General features: G+C 38.8%; 1 protein-coding gene across 1 annotated transcript; it reads left to right on the top strand.

The window, feature by feature from the left end:
- The first annotated feature begins 3,250 nt into the window (after positions 1-3,250).
- LOC137255920 (uncharacterized) lies at positions 3,251-22,066 on the top strand. Its single transcript, XM_067793514.1, has 14 exons — positions 3,251-3,333; positions 6,764-6,943; positions 7,485-7,540; positions 8,289-8,367; positions 10,104-10,154; positions 10,695-11,067; positions 11,965-12,141; positions 13,171-13,296; positions 14,425-14,476; positions 15,898-16,038; positions 16,325-16,405; positions 17,078-17,162; positions 18,190-18,287; positions 19,068-22,066. The coding sequence occupies exons 2-14, from the start codon at positions 6,823-6,825 to the stop codon at positions 19,242-19,244; spliced, it is 1,617 nt and encodes a 538-aa protein (XP_067649615.1). The 5' UTR covers positions 3,251-3,333; positions 6,764-6,822; the 3' UTR covers positions 19,245-22,066.
- The last annotated feature ends 563 nt before the right edge of the window (positions 22,067-22,629 follow it).

Raw genomic sequence — 22,629 nt, 5'->3', positions numbered from 1 at the left:
ATATGATTAAGACCGGGGCTCATTCATTCGTGAGATATATCTGGGGTGGTTAACTTTAAGGTCGTAGTGTATATGAATCCCCTAGATAGATGAGGGGTTATAAAACAAAGAAGCAGATGACTGAACGCTTCCTTTACACACCCCTTTTGTGTCTAACAAAAATATCATATCCACTGAGAGAGAAAGAGAGAGAGAGAGTGTTTGTGTGTGTGTGTGAGAGAGAGAGAGAGAGTCGCTCTGACATTCTGTGTGAAATATCACACTGGTGGGTAAAGCTTAGCAGATGCGCGGTGACATTCAATCTCCGACTATTAATGTGTGTACTTTGTATACTGTCCTATAGGTGTCGCTCTCCACATGTTGATGCTATCGGCACGATCAGGGATGTAGAACTATTTAAATGGCTACGCCCAATTACATTATCAGCAGTTTCACATGACGAAATTACTGTATCATGCTCGTAATCACTGCATTAGAATTGCATTAGAACTGAGAATACGTGTAGTGGACTGCATGCTTGTTACCGGTATACAGTCGGAAGAAGTGAGTGAGTGTGGTTTTACGCCGCTTTTAGCAATACTCCACGGCGGGGTATAGCTGAAATGGGCTTCACATATTATAGTTATATGTATAAAACAGGAAGGCGTACTCAGAAATATTATCGTATTCTAGAATAAATAAGAATTTCTCTCGTCTGGTAAATGTTTTTTAAAAAAAACAGAAACAAATTTTTAAAGCAGAATTGAATCAACGTTTAATCACAATATGATTCTGAATCAGTATTCATTGAGGATCTTTGGGCACTGTAGTTATTGAATCCAGAACTGTACAGTGATGTTAAGGCTTTATGTTCAGGGACAGTCGCTATTAAGAGCATGGTCTAAGTATGTATGGATACTTCCGGTAAAGGTTGTCTCTGTGCAAATGAAAAACGTCCCAGACTGGGGACTTCGCCAGAATGTGACGTCATGCACGTGGAGACAGTGCTCCTCGATCTTTGCGCCTCGCTGACTCAACACCTGCAGGTTGTCGTATCAGTCATTTTCAATTTCACTGCAAAAATCGAAACTGCATATCATTTTGAACAAGGAGCATTCTGTTGCCAGGTGGCGGCTTGTACAGCTGGTCGGCAGCAAGACGACAGACGCTGAACAACGGCTGGACACCCTACCACGATCTTGCCATCATCCACAGCATGGGTCATTCGTATCTACGAGCTCTGTTGCCATGTGTTCGTTTTTTCTTCCGTTTGTTTGTAGTAGCAGTACTAAAATATTTTCACCACGGTGCCGTTCCACAAATCGACCCTAGCGCTAACATTATAACAGTTGCAAAATGTTGTTATGTCAAATTTACCGTACATCGGATAATATCAGTACATGTTCAACAACACTGTACCGCATTTGCGGTAAAGGACGCCCCTAAACTGAAACATGGTCGCTGTTCAAGAATGATGCAATGCTTATGAGTAATGTACATGATAAATGAATACAGATCATGTTATGGCAGATATTATTAGTACAGGCATCCAGTTGTTAATTATCGAAACGGTAAAGGAGCCTTGTATTCAGTTTAGCTTAAATTGATAATGATTTGCTATATGTGGTAAGGTTTATATGTTTATTCTATCCTTCTCAAGTGCATCAACGACATTTATATCATTGTGGTTGAATGATTTTGTATGACATCGTATCCATATATTGCATAAAGAGTCTGACCCTGGAACCCTTCTGTTTGTATTAAGGTGTGGAGATCCCCCTCACCCTGCTAATTCCCCAATTCTAGGTACGAAGTATCTTGGTGATAAACCAAGCACGACTTCAGTTACATTTGTCTCGCACTAATTTATCCCGCCTAACATCTGGTCTCTTATCTGAAATGAACCTTTTTTCACCAAACCAAAACCCGTTAAAATACAGTAATAAAATGGGAAAGGATACCTGATCGAGACTTTCCTCATTTTCAGAAAATGTTGAAATATCGACTTGCCACGTCTTGTAGACTGGCGTAGGCTACATTAGGTATATCGCGCTCTTGGGAAAGAGGGGGCGCACATTTCATATTCCCTGTTTTAAGTGGTACGTCATCACTTAAACTGATGACGTACCACACCCCTTCTGGATCCGCCTATGAAACTCGTGAGGAACTGGTAACCTGTGCCTGTGGTAAGCGTCAAGCTTGACAAATTCCACACAGATGCCAACATTTACGCTTTCGGTGTAATTGTTACGATTCTGACCGATTAATTACACCACTACACTTGATATGCAAAAATTACGCTTTTCTTCTGGTTTTAGGGAAATTAAGAAAGTGATAAAAGGAAGTGTTTAATAAAGCACTAATGTAGGGGTTAAGAAATGGCCTTTCGCCGATGGAAATTCTTAAAATCGCGCCCATTCCAGTTAATTTCTAAGGAATTAAAGTATCTTGTATCACCTGACCAATACTTTTTTTTTTGATGGATCCAGTATCATAATGATTTGTGACGTATATTTCTGTCTTGAATATTCCTTTTGTGAAAACGTGCACTATATCGAAGCGACCCGTATTACACATTTTGGGTCTACATTACACTTTTTGACATCCAGTATTACACTTAGGCCCAAAATAGGGTTGCCATCTCTGATTCTATCGTATCCCAATTTCGTAGATTGATGCTCATGCTGTTGATCACTGTATTGTCGGATCCAGACACGATTATTCACATATCGCCGCCATATTGCTGGCTGACGTTAAACAACAAACTAACTCTCTTATAAGTTGAAATTGGTACAATGTGTTTTTGGTGTCCCTCTTAGTGACCTCAAGGGGCGTAAGTCCAGACTTAACAAAATCATAATAGCGAATGGTTCCGTTTTGGTAAACGACGAAATAACGGTTGATATATCAACACACTGTTTAAAAGTATTGGTATTGCATGTATATACACCAACATGCGTTGGATGAATTGTGAATTAATTACTGAGGCGAGTAATGAAGTTTACCGTGGCTAATAGTATTTTAGTAATGTACTAGGTGGGATTCAGATACTGCCCTCGTGTCGAAAATCGAACCTGATAATCGAGGTGACGATCCAACGGTATAACTGTGATTGAAAGACACAAACAGAAGCGACGAAACCTTTTCCACATCAAAAGGCCATTACTACTGAACAGATAACCGTACAGAAGATCTTTGATCAAGCTGTCGAGCTGGCGAGGGAGCGACTCATGAAACATCTTCGCCAATGACTGCTCCCTGGTAGCCCGGATGAACATGACAACAAACTCAACAGGTGTTTGAAAACCAACACATGTTGAACTTCACACACACTTACACACTACGAAGCGCCGGGTAAGTAACAGCTTTAGTTGTTTTTTGTTGGTGTGGAGATATTCCACAGTTTAGATAACTGAAAATTTTGACACTTGTGTCTGTATACGTATTTAATGTAAATTCGTCAGTCAAATTGGGGAATAAACTTACCGTGAACTTTCAAGCACTTTCCTTCAATACTTGGATCAGTTTCCGAACTGTTTCGCTAATACTGTATCATTATCTGTGCAGTATTTGCGGGATCCGTGTGACTCTTAAAGTGGGTGGACAAACCCTCGATATAACAGCCGATCAGATGTTACAATGAAATACTCCAGTGCCGTGGGGCGTGAGGAGGGGAAGGGGAGGTTAACTTCGTTAGACACCTCAGTACTCTACCGGCGTTCTATCACGAATAGACATCTGCTCTAGTACCATAGGCCTTGCAATACTATTTTGGGCTGAAAGATAGATAGGCGGTTTTTTAAATCATTTGTTTTTACCGCTGTCTTTGCTCCCCTTTTGAGTTTGATAAATCATATTGGGTGAGGACGAGTGCCAGCATTGAACTAGCAAGTCCACACCATTTTTAGATCAACGGTTCAGATTTTTAAAACTATTTTTCCAAGGTTTGTTGATACATCAGCATTGCAACAAACTTTACCTGATTAAATTCTGTCCATCCGTTCTTGATCAACAAGGTGATCAAGCCAACTACTGTCAACTCTGCGAAATGTCCACATTTCCATTTTTGTGAAAAAAACGTCACACCTATTTATTTCAAGTACCAAACTATTTTAAGTAAATGTTGTTGAACCACAAATATATTAATAGTCTTTTCTATCAGCACAGTGCTTTACAGAGGAAAAATGTTTCATCTGGAATTATACGTCTTCTTTGAACATCCTAGAACTTCGAATCAACATATGTTTCAGGTCTGCAGAAGAAGAAAGAAACGGTTCATTAAACATCATGACTGATGTACAATGTCAATGTTGGCAAAATCAGTATCTTAACACTAAATTATTGAAACAGATTCAAGTTAGAGAGTCAAGATTATGAAGTGCTACCTTTGTTTTGCATCAATTAAGATGAACTTAAGATTGTAACATGTTTTCATATATTCTAATCTTAAACCCGTATCACCAGTGTTGAAGATTCAATTTAGACAGTGCTTTTAAAGACAGTGCTGAAGATACCATGTTTCAAACCTGAAGCAAATCTGATCCTGAATTATATCAGGGTATGTTGCGGGTATGTTGTGATGCTGTAATGTGCAAAAAATACTTACTCTCTACCCAAATCTACATCATGTGTTTATGTAAGTGCTATGACATCCACAAATGAATAATGCTGAATTCTGCTTAAATTAAAAGATCAGTAAAATATTGTCAGTTTTCAAATATTACTATTATTAGCCACAATTTTGTGTTCTATGGCTGTCACTTCTGGATACAGACAGAAAATACATGTAAATCTGAAAATAACATACATATTGCACAAGGTATTTGAAACATAAATAATGCTTTCCTACCTGTTTAATAATCAAAGTACACACATTTGAACACTTTAAAACATATTAAGCATGTTAAATAAAATTACTCAATGAATGAGTTAATGACACAATCATTGTTAGCTGGATTCACACATGGAGTTGTCTGCCCCTGGCAATACACCCCTCCCTCACACAAATCTATCTGAAATGTGCATCCCTGGTTACATTAAGTTAAAATTTGTTTTATAATGGAGAGGATTGATGTGTGCTTATGATAAAAATAATCTAAAGTGTGCCATCGATTGATAAAACAAATTTCAATGTTCAGCAATATTTTAAAGGGTTGGAAAACTATGAAAGAACAGAGCAGACCAACCTTTTTCGCCAATGGCGCCAACTCGGGAATATCTTCTGAAGGGACCAGTCGTTGTTTTTCACCCAAATACATCGTGGAAAAAGCCAGAACGCGTAAAACAAGGACCCCCAAAATTGGACCAGGTTTTCATGAGTACTACAGAGTTACGTCCCTTGACAACTCACTTAGTGTGGACTTGCTAATTGAACAATGTAGTTGCTACTAAAAACGTATATCTGTCTTTGTTGCATCCTGGCAAGCAATTGTGATGGAAAAGTGTAACCTGATAACAATGCTTTAACCCCTGCCCCTACACATCTCATCTCCTCTTCCCCCGCCCACCACCCCCCCCCCCCCCCCCATCACTCTCCATTTAGATTAATTATGAAAGTCATTTCAGTAGGTTTTTGTTAAATCCAAATACTAGTAAACTAGACAAAGTGTGAAAATGAACTATAATGTATTAGCGATTCTTTGTGTAATGATGACAGCTGCATAAAACAACAATCATTTTCTACTACCTTTCTAATGGCTTTATCAGGGCCAGATCAGTCTTATCAAAATGGTGCAACACGCATGACAGACTGTGCAGAGTTATGCCCCTTGGTAATTGGTAATGAATGGGTGCTACTCTAGATTTTACCTGATGCGTGGTTTGTCTGACCCATACTTGTTAGGGCAGGCAAAAAAGATCAATAATTGGAAATATTCTTGACAATAAAAAATGATTAAATTATTAGTGATATAAAATAGTCTCATATAATATCATGCGCTAATTTTTGTGATAGAATAAAGTTTAAATTGACTGACACAATATACAAGGTTCGGTTTTCATTAATGGCCTGCTTCTGAATTATGTTCATGACCCTGTTTTGTTCATAACTCGTGCATAAGCATGTCACAGGCTCACCAGTTGTGGGAAATATATTTAATTCTTAAAAAAAACTTGTGGCATTTTTGCTAAAAAATACTTCTCAGATATTTACCAATAATTGATCAGTATTTAAATAACAATTAGCAATCTCAATGATTATATTTGTTAACTACCCCTAATACCTGCCTACTAATTTTCACCAAGTAGTAACTGCAATTAATAAAGAGATTTATCTAGAATAACTGTCTGGTAAATTCAGAAATATTATTTTACAAAATATTAGGTTTTGTTAAGGCTTCTATTTTTTCAATTTCCGAAGAATGAGGCTGTTTTTATTGCTCTAGAACTTCTTTATTCTGTGTAGGTGATGTTTTGACATAGATTGTAATGTTATTGTCAAGCAAGTGAATTGAATTAGTCTGACACTTGTTTGTTTCAAAGTTAAATGTTTGGTCCCTGCTTATCATGTTGGGATTGTGTCAAGGACTTATTCCTGACCAACAACATAGCACTGATATGTGTGATCTCACCTTAGGCAAGTTAAATGGTTCAAATTTGCCTCAGTTCAACAAGCATTGAAAAGGTACCAGGTGGGATAAGATGTCATTGGACTGTCAACTTCCAGTGCTTTACATAATTTGCATAATTTCACTTTAACAACAAGTTAACACCACTGAACATCTTTGAGGTGGATATTCAGTGCTTTACAAATGGATACATGTACATATATATGTGTATGTTCCAGCGTCGTGGATGGTATGGTACATGGTAATGATACAGGATTTACTGACCTAAGGCGATCTGATGTCGGGCGATAAACCTCTCCATCAGTTGCTGACCCCGTCTCACAGCCCAACATGTACCAGTAAACCGATGCAGCTTGCACTATCTCCACACAGGACTGATTTGAGGAGGAGATCTAAAAGTATGCACAACTTGCCTTTAAGCATATATCTCTCCAAAAGCACATCTCTTAATCTAATATGAAACCTCTTTTAGTAAATATTTGAGGACACTGCCACAAATGGAATGTTTGTTGTATAAAACCTTACTCAGCAATATTCCAACAACATAGACAGGATCTGTAAATACAATGTATCCAGTAATCAAGAGACCAGACAATCCAATGATCAACATTATGAGCATAGATTTACACATCTGGGATACAGTGATACCTGTCAACCAAGGCAGCAAGCCAGAAAAAAACATACCTATTGTTTTTTCACTTACATGTGGTGGGACGGTATGGTACCTGAATGATTAGTAAAACCACTTGTTGTGCTGAACACCTGTGTTTGATTCCTCGCAAGGGTACAATGTGTTTACCGCAATTCTGGTGTTATCTCACTTGCCCACCCACCCACCTGAACACCTAACCCACTCAGTCACTCACTTGACAATTAACAATTATGAATTTAAAGCTCTGTTGTTGTTTTTATGATCTTGTCTTTTGTTTCCACTTCAAGGCCCCAGTTCACTGCAAGTTCGACAGACAAGGGAAGACTTAAGCCATGAAAAACTTGTAAGTACTATCACAGTACCAATATGACACAAAAAAAGGAACTTTACTGCTTATTGAGGATACCCTGAAAATCCTGCCCCATTTGCAGACATTACACAATCTTAGTAGATACTTTGGTCATGTTTGCAGACCATTCGCAAAATGAAAATTAATCTGAAAGGCACTCCATCAAGTGAGTGCTTGTTTTGGCTTGTTTGTTGATGTGTATCTGTAGTCTGTTGTAAACTTGTTATCATTGAAAACATCATGGTGTTAACTGCTGTTTCCTGAGTTACAGAGATTTGAGCGTTATTCAGCAAGAAGTTACAGGAAAATAGTCATAGGCAGTATTCAACACCAAACATGGAAGATTTGGAGTGGAAACAACTAGTCCTTCAAATTTGTTCACTAGTATTTGGACTAACAGACTAGTGGAGGTGCCTATTGCTGCACTAGATAGTCAAGGATTCTGAAGTTGAAACACAAGTACATTGGCTGTCAATGGTATACATGACAATAATGTGATCTAGGAGATATATCATGTGACCAGGATCTCCTTTCAAAAAGCACCAAGGTGATTGTAAGTCACCAAGGTAACCTTAGTGCAGTGTTAAATGGGAGTTAAGGTTAACCTTAGTAAAAGTTGCTTCATGAAAGGAGCCCCAGATCTTCCTCTGCAATGAATAAGGAAGGATCTATTATAACCTGTGGTGTCTAATATAATGCCGGTGTCTGATGTTGATGGTGATGCAGTGTGGTGACGTTGCAGGTCAGTACATGGGATATCCATGATGTGGAGCAGTGGATGAGGTCGAAACATCTGCACAAGTTCATCCCTGCTGTGAGCAGTAAGTGTCTGCTTGGGGCATGGGCTCATATACATCACAATATGTCAGAGATTTATTTATTCTTTTGATACAGTTGTGAAAAATATATAAATAGCCAGATGTTACAAGTTATGACAGGGATATGTAATGCTAATATTGTGGATAAAAATTACTGTTTACCCAGATACAATACCTCTTTTGATACTTTTATGATCTGAAAATTTGAACTTTATTTAAATCAATGTTCACATCATAATAATCACTGTTGTACATGGGAAACCCCCAAACTGTCAACCTTCCAGTCCGGCATGCTCTCAATATTGGCATCAGTATTTGTTCTCAATAGACGCTAGTTCATTTATGATCTACCCGTGAAGGTCCCGGGGTAGAATAGGCCTTCAGCAACCCATGCTTGCCATAAAAGGTGACTATGCTTGTTGTAAGAGGCGACTAACGGGATCGGGTGGTCAGACTAGCTGACTTGGTTGACACATGTCATCGGTTCCCCATTACGCAGATCGATGCTCATGTTATTGATCACTGGATTGTCTGGTCCAGACTCGATTATTTACAGACCGTCGCCATATGGCTGGAATATTGCAACGTGCGACGTAAAACTAAACTCACTCACTCACTCATGATCATTTACATGCCCTCTTATTTGGCGTAATTCTTTTCTTATTTCGGTACATCAAAGACCACCGAATGACTATGTTTGTGTAGTAATTTAATGCCGTCTAATACAGCATCCTTCTCTCCTGTTGACTGGCTGTTTAGCTGAGTGTGTGGATTACCATTGTCATTGTCATTCAGCTCTTTGATGTTGCCTGATAAGAGTATGGATATGGATTAGGCCTAAGTAGTTGAGGTAAATTGGTGACACGTGTCACTTGTATTATAGATTAACTGTTGTGTCACAATTTGTCAGTCATGCACCATGTCAAGATGGCTGGACCAATCCAGCTAACTAGATTGCTGAATAATGAATATGTTCACTATCAACATATTGTCAGTCATATTTCACTGTACACAGAAGACCATTCTTAGGCTGAGAAGGGAAAAGTTCTCTAAACCGGCACACCCTCTATACCTGGAGTTTTTGCCAGTACCAACAAATGCTGATTTAGAGGATTTCCACAGTATTTGAGTGGGCAGTCTGATTTTGAAGATGACTACTGTGTTGGTGTATAGTGATATTTCTTACAGATTTGTGACCTGTGAAGATTCAGCGTAGAATAGGTCTTTAGCAACAGTCATGTTAGTGGTTATTAATTTATCTGAAGAGACCAGGTTTTGCACTTGAATATACCTGTGAAGGTCCGGTATAGGTCTTCAGCAACCCATGCCCGCCACAAAATGCAACTCTGCTTGTAAGAGGCTACTAACGGGATTGGGTGGTCAGGATCGCTGACATGGTTGACACATGTCATCGGTTCCCAGTTGCACAGATTGATGCTCATGATGTTGATAGCATTTGCAAGTCATGTTGAACTTGAAGACCTGGATTTGATTCTCCATATTGCTAAAAGCAAGTCATTAGACCAATCTCACTCCCTCTTCCGAAGTTACATGTACATAGTCTCAGTACAGCCCCAGTTTCAGGGTAATGGCTGCAGGAAATGTTACATGTCTTGAATGGTGTGTTACATGATGATAAATTTGAGTGGATAGGTTTTGAAGTGTCTGTAGTCACTCTTTGTTCCTTTATGTACTTTTAGACACATTTTAGTTCTCTGCTATGTGGGATTTTGTTCCAGAGTATAAAGTCACAGGAAATGACCTGGTACATTTGAATCTCAACTTCGTATGTAAGTACTTTATCTGATATATGGAATTATAGACATGGGCTATGTAACATTGTTAATGCCTAAGGCCAAAGCTTCCTCAGGGAAAGTTTAGCCAGGAGGAAAGTTTGATCTTGTCTGGATAGTGGATAGACATGGCTCCCCTGTATTGTCAGAGTATACTACTCAAAGTTAGAGAATTTAAAGTTGAATTTGTTTATATTACTGCAGTTAATCCATCATGATTCTATTTTAATATGAAAGAATTAGAATATTGTTGTCGAAAACCATGTCTTTTCTTAGAATTTTGCTCTTAGGGATTCTGTAAGCACATGGTTTAAATCCAGAACTCTGATCTGTGATTGTCATTGTGGTTTTTTTTTGTTTTGTGACTGAAACCTACAGACTCAAGTGACATGTCAAATATTATCATGCATTCATTTGGCAAAATCTACCATATGTGAAGAGAAAAAGTATTATCCAAAAGTCTCCCAGACAATATGAAAATGGCATAATGTGTTTGAGAGTATATGTAACAGACTGTCTGCTGAATTTGGTTTCAAGATGACAATGATGTCCTTCCAATGGATCGAGAAGAACTGCTGTCTGAAGTCTACAACCTTGTGTCGCCTGGCCAGATGTCTGGGAAAGTAGAGAGAAAGACTCGCTACAGTAATGCTCAGGACCAAGAGAAATATGCTGCAGCTATACGTATAGCCCGATGTCGGGATAGAAGTAGTTCACCATCCCTAGTTGTGTTCTCACGGAGTCCCTCACCAGGGGGCGCCTCTGTACTCTCAGTTCATGCAGGAAAAGCAAGGTCAAGGTCAGAGTCTGGGGTGGATGGGATGTTGTCTGACTCTACCCCTACTGCTTCACCTGCCAGGAAGTATCTAAAGCGGAAGTCCACCCCTAATGCTCTGCAGGCTGCCAAGGGGTAGGTACTACAAACTTTGTAGATATGTCTCTGTACCTTATTACCTTTTACTGACCCGTGAAGGTCTCGGGGTAGAATAGGCCTTCAGCAACCCATCCTTGCTGTAAAAGGCGACTCAGCTTGTTGTAAGAGGCGACTAACGGGATCGGCTGGTCAGGGTTGATGGTTGACACATGTCATCGGTTCCCAATTGCACAGATGGATGCTCATGTTGTTGATCACTGGATTGTCTGGTCCAGACTGGATTATTTACAGACTGCCGCCATATGGCTGGAATACTGCTGAGTGCGGCGTAAAACTAAACTCACTCACTCACTATTACCTTTCACTTCTATACACATGAAAGGTTAGAATTGGTCTTCAGCAACCCGTTCCTGGGGTCCCCTGCCTTCATATCACTTGGATACTGTTCAAAGCTGTACATCTGTTTCCATCGAAATAATCAGCAGTGTCTTGTATAATCAGTACAGCTCAGGAGAATGGGTGATTGTACATATTGACAATGGCTTCCTTTCTAATGTTTCCTTGGCCTGTCAGTATGGTTTGAGAAATAGTGGGTTGTCCTCAGACCTTTGAGTAGCATGATTTTAATGAGACTAGCCTTTAACATTATTGAATCATTATCAAGACAAAGTGTTTTCTGGAACTTTGTATCTTCCACACAGTAATGGCAAACACTGTTACAGTACAACTTGTATTGAGTATTGTTCTTTAATTGGAATATTTTCTTCCATGCTGAAGACCTGGGTTTGACTAGGACTCACATGGAAACTGTGAAGCCCAGTGTCCCTCACTGTGATATTGCTAATAATGGCATAAATATTCCTGCTTACTTCTTCCATGCTGTTGGTCCTGTTGATTGGGGAACAGGGTTTTTTTAGCAATGGTATTATTCAGGTTGTCAAGACGACCTGCCCTGTTCGATGTGTTCCGAGCCAGTGGGCCGCAGTGTGTCCAGTGTTTCATCATCAAGCGAGGGCAGGATGGATACGACTTTGTGTGTGACGTCTCCAGTCAAGGCACAGTTGTTGTCAGGAGCGTCTCCGAAACATCACCCCTGAGGGTTGCAGATTTGTGAGTAGTTGAAACCATCTGGTAAGGTTTTTTGAAGTGAAATGATGCCTTCATATGTCCCTCTAGCTTAAGATCAGCCCAGTCCTCCCTAGTCCATCACTATGGCCTAGTGGAGAGAGTTTTTGCCCTTAGAAAGGAAGGTTATCAGTTCAGTCCCTCATACCCGAAGGACCCATGAAGATCTTGTTTAAATTTATTATCTTGAGTAAGAGGCGACTAACGAAATCGGATGGTGAGACTACACTGACCTATTTGACACACATAGTCATATCCCAATTGAACTAAAAATTAATTGAATTCTGTTTTATTATACTTTTATTCTCTCTTTTGGTCATTGAAAGAAGAATGGAAACTCCGCAATGTTTAAAATTGTTATGTGAAATAGATTGTTAGATTTTCAGCAAAACCCTTTTCTTCAGTTTTATCTGTCCATGGAGATAGGCAATATCATGGTGAAGTTAAAAACGAAGCACTTATAAAATGAGTCTCACTTAGATGTGTTGGTCTCCGGGCATCATATTGTCAACATTGTAACTGTCAGTCTAATGCTCAACAATTGCCAGATTAACAAACACATTTCAACTGAAATATCAAGTAGCCTGAGCCCAAAATATCCAGTTCCATTTTTCTTGTAGATATAGTTTACAGTAAGTAGACTAATTTTCAATTTTCAACAGGCAGTTGAACCACATGTCATCTCAACCTTCTCAGAAGATTTTGTATTGCAGCAGAAAATTTAATCTGAATAAGTTAAAATGCTAGTTTGGTGAGTGTATGTGTGTGTGTTTTTTTGGGGGGAGGGAGGTGTAGCTAAATGACTACAATGACTGTAACGTTTCAGTGACTTGTAAGTTATAAGTAGTTTCATTACGTCAAGCAAGATCTATTTCCATTTCAGAAAGCACATTTGAAAAAAACACTCGGTTTATGTGGCATAATGTTTTGAACATGGATATTGATGTAATTATTTTCAATAACTGTGATGCTATTTTATTGATGTTAATTCTGAGACTGACATTTCCATTTCAGAATATTGGAAGTTAATGGAATATCACTTATGAGGGGAGATAACTCTTCATCTACAGAACTTTTACTTGAACGATTGATGCTCAAGTCTGATCAACTGCAAATGGTGGTTGCTAGGCAACACAGAAGGTAATGAAGGATGCCAGAATGCCAGTCTATGACATAAACAGAACTCCTTCAATGTTCTCAACCAAAATTACGAAGAACAAAATAATTTCATTCACAATTTACCAAAATATGATGTTTACGTAATCAAACTTTTGATGTGGTCCAAGTATTCTTGACATTGTGCCTATGCACAACACTTCTGTGGTACTGAAGTGACTTTGGCAGTGTCAACAGTAACTCATGCTTGTTTTTGTGAAGTGATTACAGAGAAGAAGATATGTAGCTTGGTCTGGGGCTTATAGTATGTGACATTGCCTGTTTCATAGCATCATATCCTGATGGTATGGATGCATGTTCTTGACTTCAGCCACTAGTTGTCAAGTTCAATCTGGATTGTCTATCAGGTCTTCTTTAAGGCCAGTCCAGTTGACTAATAGGAACTTTATTTCACTTGTTCTAATAGTTTGTAGTCCGTCACATGTGAGCAAGAGAAAAGTATTTGTCTTGTTTACATTTTATGTAAGACTTACTGTTTGTAGGTATGCTAAAACATTTGAAACTGGTTCAGAATCATAGCTCTGAAATTTCCTCAGTCAGGGAGGATTAGCATTATTGAATTTCCTCAATAAAATTTAGTAGTCTCAGTCAGCAGACCAGCTTGAATTTCACTGGTGCTAAATAAAACAACCTTCATGTATGTCAAGATGTTGTTTTGCAGTGCCACCTGCTTGATGTAGGAGTCGGTAAATATTAGGGCGGTGGGTAGCCCAGTGGTTGAAGCATTTGCTCATCATGCCGAAAACCCGTGTTTGATTCCCCACATGTGAAGCCCATTTCTGGTGTCCCTGACTGTGATGATACTGGAAAGTTACCAAACGTGGTCTGAAACCATTCTCTCTCTGTCAGTAAATTGTATCTGTTTGATTGGCATTTAGAGGTTGATGGGTAATAAGAAATACAGGATACTGTATGGATGACAATGCTTTTCTATTATATAATAGAAGTTTTCAACCATAAGGTATTTTTCCTTTGTCAGTAAACATGATTGAGCTTACTCATATAGTCAGACGATCCTTTGTTGATGTTTGTCATGCTGTACGATAACTGATATTTACAGGTTTTGTTTATGTTGGTGAAACTGTTTTGTAGGAGTTCGGTGACGGAATGCTATGACCAACAGAATACTGACCTCAGCTTTAAGGTGGGTCTCCCAATGATCACATCCATTGTGTGTCAGTATAGTGTGATTCCCATACATATCTAGGCCTAGAGTGTGGACTTGGTCTGTTGGTGTTTCTACACTCTCAGGATTCGGTGTTAGAATTAGTGGTGTAATGATAAGTGGTGGTCAGACTAATTGAAATAGTGATTACTGTAAATCATTAAATTTTGCGAGCATGATATTTTTGCCAAAATTACGAATGACTTGAGCTCGCAAAAATATCATGACGCAATTTGCTGGTAGAATGCAATGAATAATCAGCAAACAACCTGTCCTATCTTCGCTTCATTATTCACAAGTAAATATATTTAACAATAGATCTAGACAATACATATATTTAGCAATGACAACAACACGAAGAATGACTAATTACTAGCATTACTCGTACTCATGTGTCACTTGTCAAACAATGGATACCTGAACAAAAGTCACTCAATCAGTACGTCCGATAGTCCAGACAGGCGCCAGCCATGCAACACACATTTCTTAGGGACTGTTTGAAAGACCGAGACCATCCAGCGGGCTTGGATAGATTTCATGACACTTATCTGGAGATCAACAGCTTTGCCAACACAGACAAAACTGGTCCTTCATCAGTTCCAATTTATTAGTCATTCCATTTAATTATTTAATCCCTTTGAACTGTTTTAAGCTTATCTGGCCTATGCAGCAAGTGGTTTTTTTAGTTTTTTTTCAGGAAAACATCACTGATTGCATACATGCGGAAGTACTCCTCTGAATGGTGTTCAAGATTAGCGGCAAACTTTAATATGTGATTGGATTTACTTCAGATAAAACTTTCAGATACATGTACGCTTTGAAACTGTCAAACTAAACTGTTTTGATAATTAGGCAAGTCGCAAAACTATCGTGACTTAAAAACGCCTGTTGGTCGCCACTCACAAAAATATCATGACCAAGCAATTGATCATGTTTTCTCATAATAAAACACAAACTATTTGTGAACTTCACGAGGTTGGTTTTGTCTGTTACATTCATAAGCACTACAAGCTAGTTCCACGTCATGATTGAATCTATCTTACACACTCCAGGAAATTTATGTTCGTAACATACTAGTGATCCTTTTAAGATGAGAAAATGGGAAAAAAAACCCCAAAAGCTACATATGTTTTTCTTCATTTTTTTGGGTGCATTTTCAAACATAAGGAAAATTTGATAAATGAGGCTAACCAATTATTTTCAGTAATTGATCAGTTGTATTGAATCAATAATCAATTATGAGATTTAACCATTTCCCAACATTAGTAATGATATAGAGAGTTTTTCAGTGTTGTATCATGATACAAGGCCCACGATATGCTCATTTATCATACACAGAGAAAGAAATGATTGGGATTGGTGATTAGAGCTTCTCGTTATTGTCTATATCATGTTTCCAGTTGAGATCATCAGAGCACCGATGGCAGCAACTGAGGGACTTCCTGGTCGACCTCAAGTCTGAGAATGTAGATCCGAATCAGGTGATCAAGAATACATCAACTGAGCACATCAATAGTGTGAAGGATAACATCGCGCTCCAGGTACAAAGCTGTGGTCATGTATCTATATTCTATGTGATTTTACCTTTATGGTATGCATTGATTGCTCACAATATAAGTCTCAGGTTTGATTGGTCCGGACAGAAATATATACGTAGGTCATGATGATAGAGCGGAGTGCTATATATAGCATCAAATACACATGATGAACATAAACAAAAGCTGATCACATCGTCCAGGTATCTTTAGAGAGAGAAGGGATTTAGTAGAAGCATTTTATAAAATGACAATTCCATTTTCCTATTTTTGTTGCACCTGTTTTCCACAGGAAGAAGTACAGCAACTGCAAGAAGCCCTGTCTGGACATGTTATGAAGGTTAGCGACCTTGAGAAAGCTCTTGAAGTCAAGGTTAGTGTAGTGTGTTATTTGATATATATGTGATACAGCTGTGTTATGCATTGCAGCTGTGTGTGTGATGCAGCTGTGTTATGTATGATGCAGGTGTGTTATATTTGTGATGCAGGTGCGTTACATGTGTGATGCAGCTGTGTTATCTGTGTGATGCAGCTGTGTTACGTGTGTGATGCAGCTGTGTTACGTGTGTGATGCAGCTGTGTTACGTGTGTGATGCAGCTTTGTTATGAGCTGCAGTTCTGTTACATGTGTGATGTAACTGTCGTGTGTGCTGCAGCCATGGTATGTGTGACGCAGCAGTGTTTTGTGTGTGATGCAGCAATATTGTGTGTGTTCTGTTGCTGTTTATGTGTCTGATACAGTTGTGTTGTGTGTGATGCAGCTGTGTTATGTGTGTGATGCAGCTGTAGCATGTGTGATGCAGCAGTGTTGTGTGATGCAGCTGTTTATGTGTCTGATGCACTTGCATTGTGTGTGATGCAGCTGTGTTATGTGTGTGATGCAGCTGTAGTATGTGTGATGCAGCTTTGCTACGTTTATGCTGCTGTTATGTAATTCTGTTTTGTCTGTGATGCAAATGTTATATGTGTGATGCAGCTGTGATACATGAGGTTGTAATTTGTTCTGAGGTTACGTCTTTCAAATTTCTATTTCTTTCTACTCCAGGCTGGTGCTTTACTTGATGTGGAGAGACAGAGAGATGCTGTGTTGGCAAAACTAGAAGCAATAACACTGGCCAAGTCGGGCAAGAGTGGGTCTTCAGTGTCATCTCCATCATCTTCATCACAGTTGACCTCATTACTGCTTCCATCTTCATCACAGTTGACCTCATCACTGCTTCCATCTTCATCATCACCGTGACTAATATGGTCATCATCTATATTGTCATCAGAATCATCATCAGTATTCTTATCATTACTGTTGCCCTCACCATTGCTACAGTCTTATCACTGCCATCTTCATCATCATTACTACCACCACAGAAACTTCTCTGTTACTGTCATCAGTAATTTCTTTTTGGTCAGTTTCTTTCTTCTTGTCAGAGGCTTTGTCATACAGAGATGTTTTTATCCTGCGGCATCATCACTATCGTCATTACTGTCATCATTGTCATCAGAATCATTGTTTCACCAATATTCTGCCTAACCTTTACCACCTGTGAGATGATTCAGCTGGTAAACAGGTTAGGTGCTTGGAAAGTGCATTCATGTGTAATGATCCTTGTACTCGTAGCCATTATGTTTCATAATAACTGATTCTAGATTGAGTGAGTGAGTGAGTTTAGTTTTATGCTGCACTCAGCAATATTCCATCTATATGGCAGCTGTCTGTAAATAATCGAGTCTGGACCAGACAATCCAGTGATCAACAAAATGAGCATCGATCTGCACAATTGGGAACCGATGTCAACCAAGTCAGCGAGCCTGACCACCCGATCCCGTTAGTCGCCTCTTACGACAAGCACAGTCGCCTTTTATGGGAGGCATGGGTTGCTGAAGGCCTATTCTACCCTGGGACCTTGACGGGTCCTAGATTGAGCAGGTCACTGACTCAATCAGTGGGCACCAAAGCTGTTATGAATATCTGTAACGCTAAATAATGGGATCGGTGAAATGAACGGATGATGTCTGTAACCATGGTAACAACATTTTAAATGGCCAGTGTATTGATAGGGTAGGATGATATGTCACCATGGTAGCACCAGATGAAAGGACCCATATTTTCAAGTGATCCATAACCATGGCAACACAGCATTAATTGAGTGTGTGGTATTTCAGAAGCTGGCCTGATGCCACCCGACACAGACAGTGTTGGTGTAGGTGTCTGTCTGTATGAAGAGCTGATACAGCACCTGGACCAGGAGACTACGTCCAAGGTGATGTCTGCAGTAGCATCCTCTTATATTTTTCAATTTCCAGAGGGTGACAAAAACATGAGTGGCTTGAATCAATTTTTCTTCATTCCCCTTCATGGTTGAACTATAATTTCCCCGCCACCATTCACCACCTATATTTCCACTTCTCCATTAAGCACATTTTCACTTAGTTGGAGATACTGTTTGTGTGAGATCAATTGCTATTTTCGAGGGGATCATTTTGACTGTAGATTTTGTAAAGTGTCCTGATGTAATCAGTTACATGTATCACAGTGCTATGACACCATCCATTACAGGACTCACAATCTTATGACATAAAAACTTGATGGCATAGCAATGCTATCATGTCATACTCTTGATGATGTAACAATGCTATGATGTTGTACACGTGATGACATCACTGCGCTACAAGCTTAGTGACAATACTGTGTTCAGAGATGTGCTTTTCTCATTGGAAACTAATGAAGAGTGATTTTTGTTGATAAATATAATCTCTCCCTGGTGTCTTCTGATATCATATGTCAACACTTAACTTGAAGTAAAAATATCCTTGGCAAGCCTAGAATATTTGTAACTTTGTCAAGTTGTGTTGATATTGTTTATATCAGTTGACAGTTAGGTGAGATTCTCGATATATTTCCCCTCCATCATTTACCACCTGTACTTCCCTTCCCTAATTACCCATGTAATTACACCATTAACACCTGTAATTTCCCTCCACTAGTAATGACCTTGATTTCCCTTCTATCAATAACCACCTATAATCATCTCTGTGAACAGGAGGAGGTGTTGCAAGCATTGAGGGAGACAGTGCAGGAAGCAACGGCACAGAAGACTTACCTGGACAAGTTGATGTGTGTAGTGGTAGAAGAAGCGGCATGGCTACTTGACATCATCAACACTGACCTTGCTGACCTCAGTGTACAGTCACATGACAGCAACGAGGAGTTCTGCTGAGAGTTATCTCCCTTGGCCAAAAGTTATGCAATATGGACTTAAACACTCCCTATTGAGTTACTTGCCATAATTTCTTATAGTGCCTCAGGTCACATATTATAATATTTCTATCATTGTATTGCATCAGATTTCAGCAAGTTTGTTTTTGATTTGTCTTTTAGTTCACCCAACTGGAGAGTGGCTGTCTCTCTTCTGCTTTTCATTTTACATGCTACATGGATTTCAGTGTTTCATATTTGATTTCACAATCTGCCTGAATTGGCTTCTGGTGCTGGTCTCAGGTTCAAATTCTTGATGACCTAATTATAGCTCTTGGTGGTATTAGTTCTGGTACCAACTTTCTTTGTTGACAAATGTACCCCACATAACTTTCAGTTTACACAAAATATACCAAGGTTGCCTTTCTAAAGTCACCAGCAATTTAATCAGTTTATGAACATTTTACTATTGGTCAAGACACAGATAATGTGTTATGACAAGTGCCCTTATTTGCATGTGAGGTACCATTTTTTCAGAGAAACTCATCAGGCAAGGTTTGTGTCTGAGCAAAATATTACAAAGATTTACTGCCTTTGTGTTTACAAAGTCTTAGTGCAAACTATTTTTGGAAGTTTTGAGGTCGACAAGCACAAATTATTTCAAATCTGTGCCTTTCTGTTTATTCAGTGACTGGCCTCAACAGAAAGAGATTGATTGTCTGAGTCTGAGTCAGTGGTTGTTTGTGTTTCTATTTCTGCCTGTTACTATGATTGGTTGTATTTGGTCTGAACACCTGACCTAAGGTTGTTAAAGGGCGATGGGGTATCCTAGTGTTTAAAGCTCTTGCTTGTCATGCCAAAGACTGGGTTTGATTCCCCAAATGGGAAGCCCATTTCTTGTGTCCCCTGCTAAGATACTGCTAGAATATTGCTAAAAGCTGGCATAAAACTGCGTCAGCTTTCCAAATGCACGTATTTTACTAATTTACATGAAAATATAAAGATAGCAATAATAATAATAATTGTAGTATTCATATAGCACTGAACTCCATGCTGTGGGGACATGCTCTATGCCCACAAGGCATGTTGGACATATTACCCCAGGTAACCCAAGCTGCCTATGAAGTGCTAGTCATATGACTTTACCACCAGGCACCCATTTTCTGCTGAGTGAACAGGGCAATTTTTAAACTCGCATGCCTGAGGTGTGGCCTCATAGGTGTAAGGCAGAAGTGCATGAAAGTCTAGAGATTCAAGCTACCAAACATGGCCACCCATCCAAGCACTCTGTGACCAACTAGTAGTGTTCAAGGGCCATAACTCTGAACCTGTTTATGATGAAGGGTGAACTATGCTTGTTTACAACTTCTGTATGTTGAGGAACACAAGCTTGAAGGAGTAAGAATATGCTCTGAAATGTGCTCTTCATTAACAGAAACTGACACACATGAATTTTCAATTCTTAGGTGTATCACTGCCAAATGACATTAACCTGTTTTTTCTGTGTGTTATGGTTCAGTTTTTGCTACAGACTGAAATATGGTTAATGAGCATTTTTGCTTGGTTCAGTCAGGACTAGCTACCCAGTGAGAGCATGGATCCAGTCTGCAAAGCAGTCATAGTTCTATGAATATTTAAATGCTTTCTGAAATACGAAGTCTACACACTTAACATCCATGAATTTCCAATGATTTTATTTCAGACTGAACAATTCAAACCCCCATTTCATGACACAATATTTAGTTTTCAGAAAATATTGCTTCTCATTACCACCTGACCCCAAAATTCGACCATACCTTAAGATTTTTTATATTTTCTACACAAGAGACAATGCTCTTCACATTCTTAAAATGTGCATGAATTTTTCATGGTTCTAAGTTTTGATTTTCTTATAGAGAAAAGGTGTAAATTTCCACAGAAACCAAGAGATTTGGGACATAAAAGAAAAGAAAATGTAAAAATAAAATCGACCAGCTGGACCCATATTGATGGGAAACAAGAATATATTTTTATGTTACCTAATGTAAGTACATTACTTTCTCAAACTCCTTAATGAGATTGATGATAAATGAGCATGTGACATCAGAATATTTCTAGTCCCAACTTGGCAGTATGCAAGTCATTACCATGGTTACCTCAAACAAGTATACATGTATTAAAGACACTCATCAGGGCTAACAGGCATTAAGGGAAGCATTAGAATATGTTTTTGCTGTCGTCCTGAGTTGTACTAATGGTGTCTTCTCAGAAGGAGTTTGTTGTAGATGTTTAACAAGATGTTTAACATATGTTCAACACTAGATGTACACAAGGTAGTCTAGTGGTTACAGTGTTCACAAGTCTGGACTAGGTCTGGGGTTTGAATCCCCAAACCAAAACTTGAAACCCCACTCAGTTCCTGGGGGACATAGGACCAGTTGTAGACATGAGGTCACTTCAGACTGAGGTCTGTTTCTTATCATATTTTTATGATCAAATGTCTATATTGTCAGCATGTTCAGTGCACCACATTTAATCAAGTCTTTTGTTGTGGAATTATGAAATTTATTTTTGTTTTGTTTCACATATTTATCTTCCTATTCATTCCATTTGTTCCCATCCTCACATTATATTCCTGTTACCATAGTTACTTACATGCACCACCACTTGATATCCCAAATATTGTATTTTAAGTTGCCATGTTTTGATGTGCCATAAGTTCGGGCCATTTTAATGTCTTGTTTCATGTATATTGCGAAAAATCTGATGATGGAGGCTTTTAAAAATTATTTTTTGTAACATTTTGAAAATCACAGACAAAATATGTTTCTGCTCTGTGATCACTGACCAGGAGAAAATATCTGGCCTAACAAGTTATGTGTTTGTTCCATGTTATGTTTGAAGTTTGTTCAGAATTATATCGTCTACACTTTGTTTGTGCATTGATTAGGATATCATTTGCTATTTATATAGTTCTTTGTTGCTGCATGTCAGGTGAATCTTGGCACAGACTAAGAGGTATCCAGGTGTTACGATATGGTGTGGTTGGAATGTGATTCATCTCCAGCTACCATGATATAATTTGTAGCCTGATACATCGCCTTCATGCATAGGCGGATGCAGAGTTGGGGTTCAAGAGTGCTGTCCTGAAATTTTGTTATATTACCATTGAAACTTGGGTGAAAATAAAGTGTGGACCCCACCTATTGCAAAATGCTGTCTCTGCACCGTTGATATTCTCTGCCACGGATAGGTTGTGTCTAATTTTCAGAGGTTGATAAGATACTAAACAGAGGGCATATGCACTGATACTGTAGGGCTCTGTAAAGTTTATTCCCTTTATAGTTAAATGCACTATTTCATGCCACACTTCTGTAAAAGTAAATAATGCATTTCTCTCAATAATGCTATAAGCCCATGGGAAGCTA

Source organism: Haliotis asinina, chromosome 1 (assembly GCF_037392515.1).
Source record: "Haliotis asinina isolate JCU_RB_2024 chromosome 1, JCU_Hal_asi_v2, whole genome shotgun sequence".
NCBI lineage: Eukaryota > Metazoa > Mollusca > Gastropoda > Lepetellida > Haliotidae > Haliotis > Haliotis asinina.
The sequence above is the reverse complement of the archived record's forward strand: the minus strand, read 5'-3'. Positions and strand labels throughout refer to the sequence as shown.

Coding starts and splice junctions, on each gene's coding strand:
- LOC137255920 (XM_067793514.1), top strand. CDS start 6,823: ATGTCGGGCGATAAACCTCTCCATCAGTTGCTGACCCCGTCTCACAGC. Junction 8,368..10,103: donor GTTCATCCCTGCTGTGAGCA/GTAAGTGTCTGC, acceptor ATTTTGTTCCAG/AGTATAAAGTCACAGGAAAT. Junction 14,477..15,897: donor ATACTGACCTCAGCTTTAAG/GTGGGTCTCCCA, acceptor TCATGTTTCCAG/TTGAGATCATCAGAGCACCG.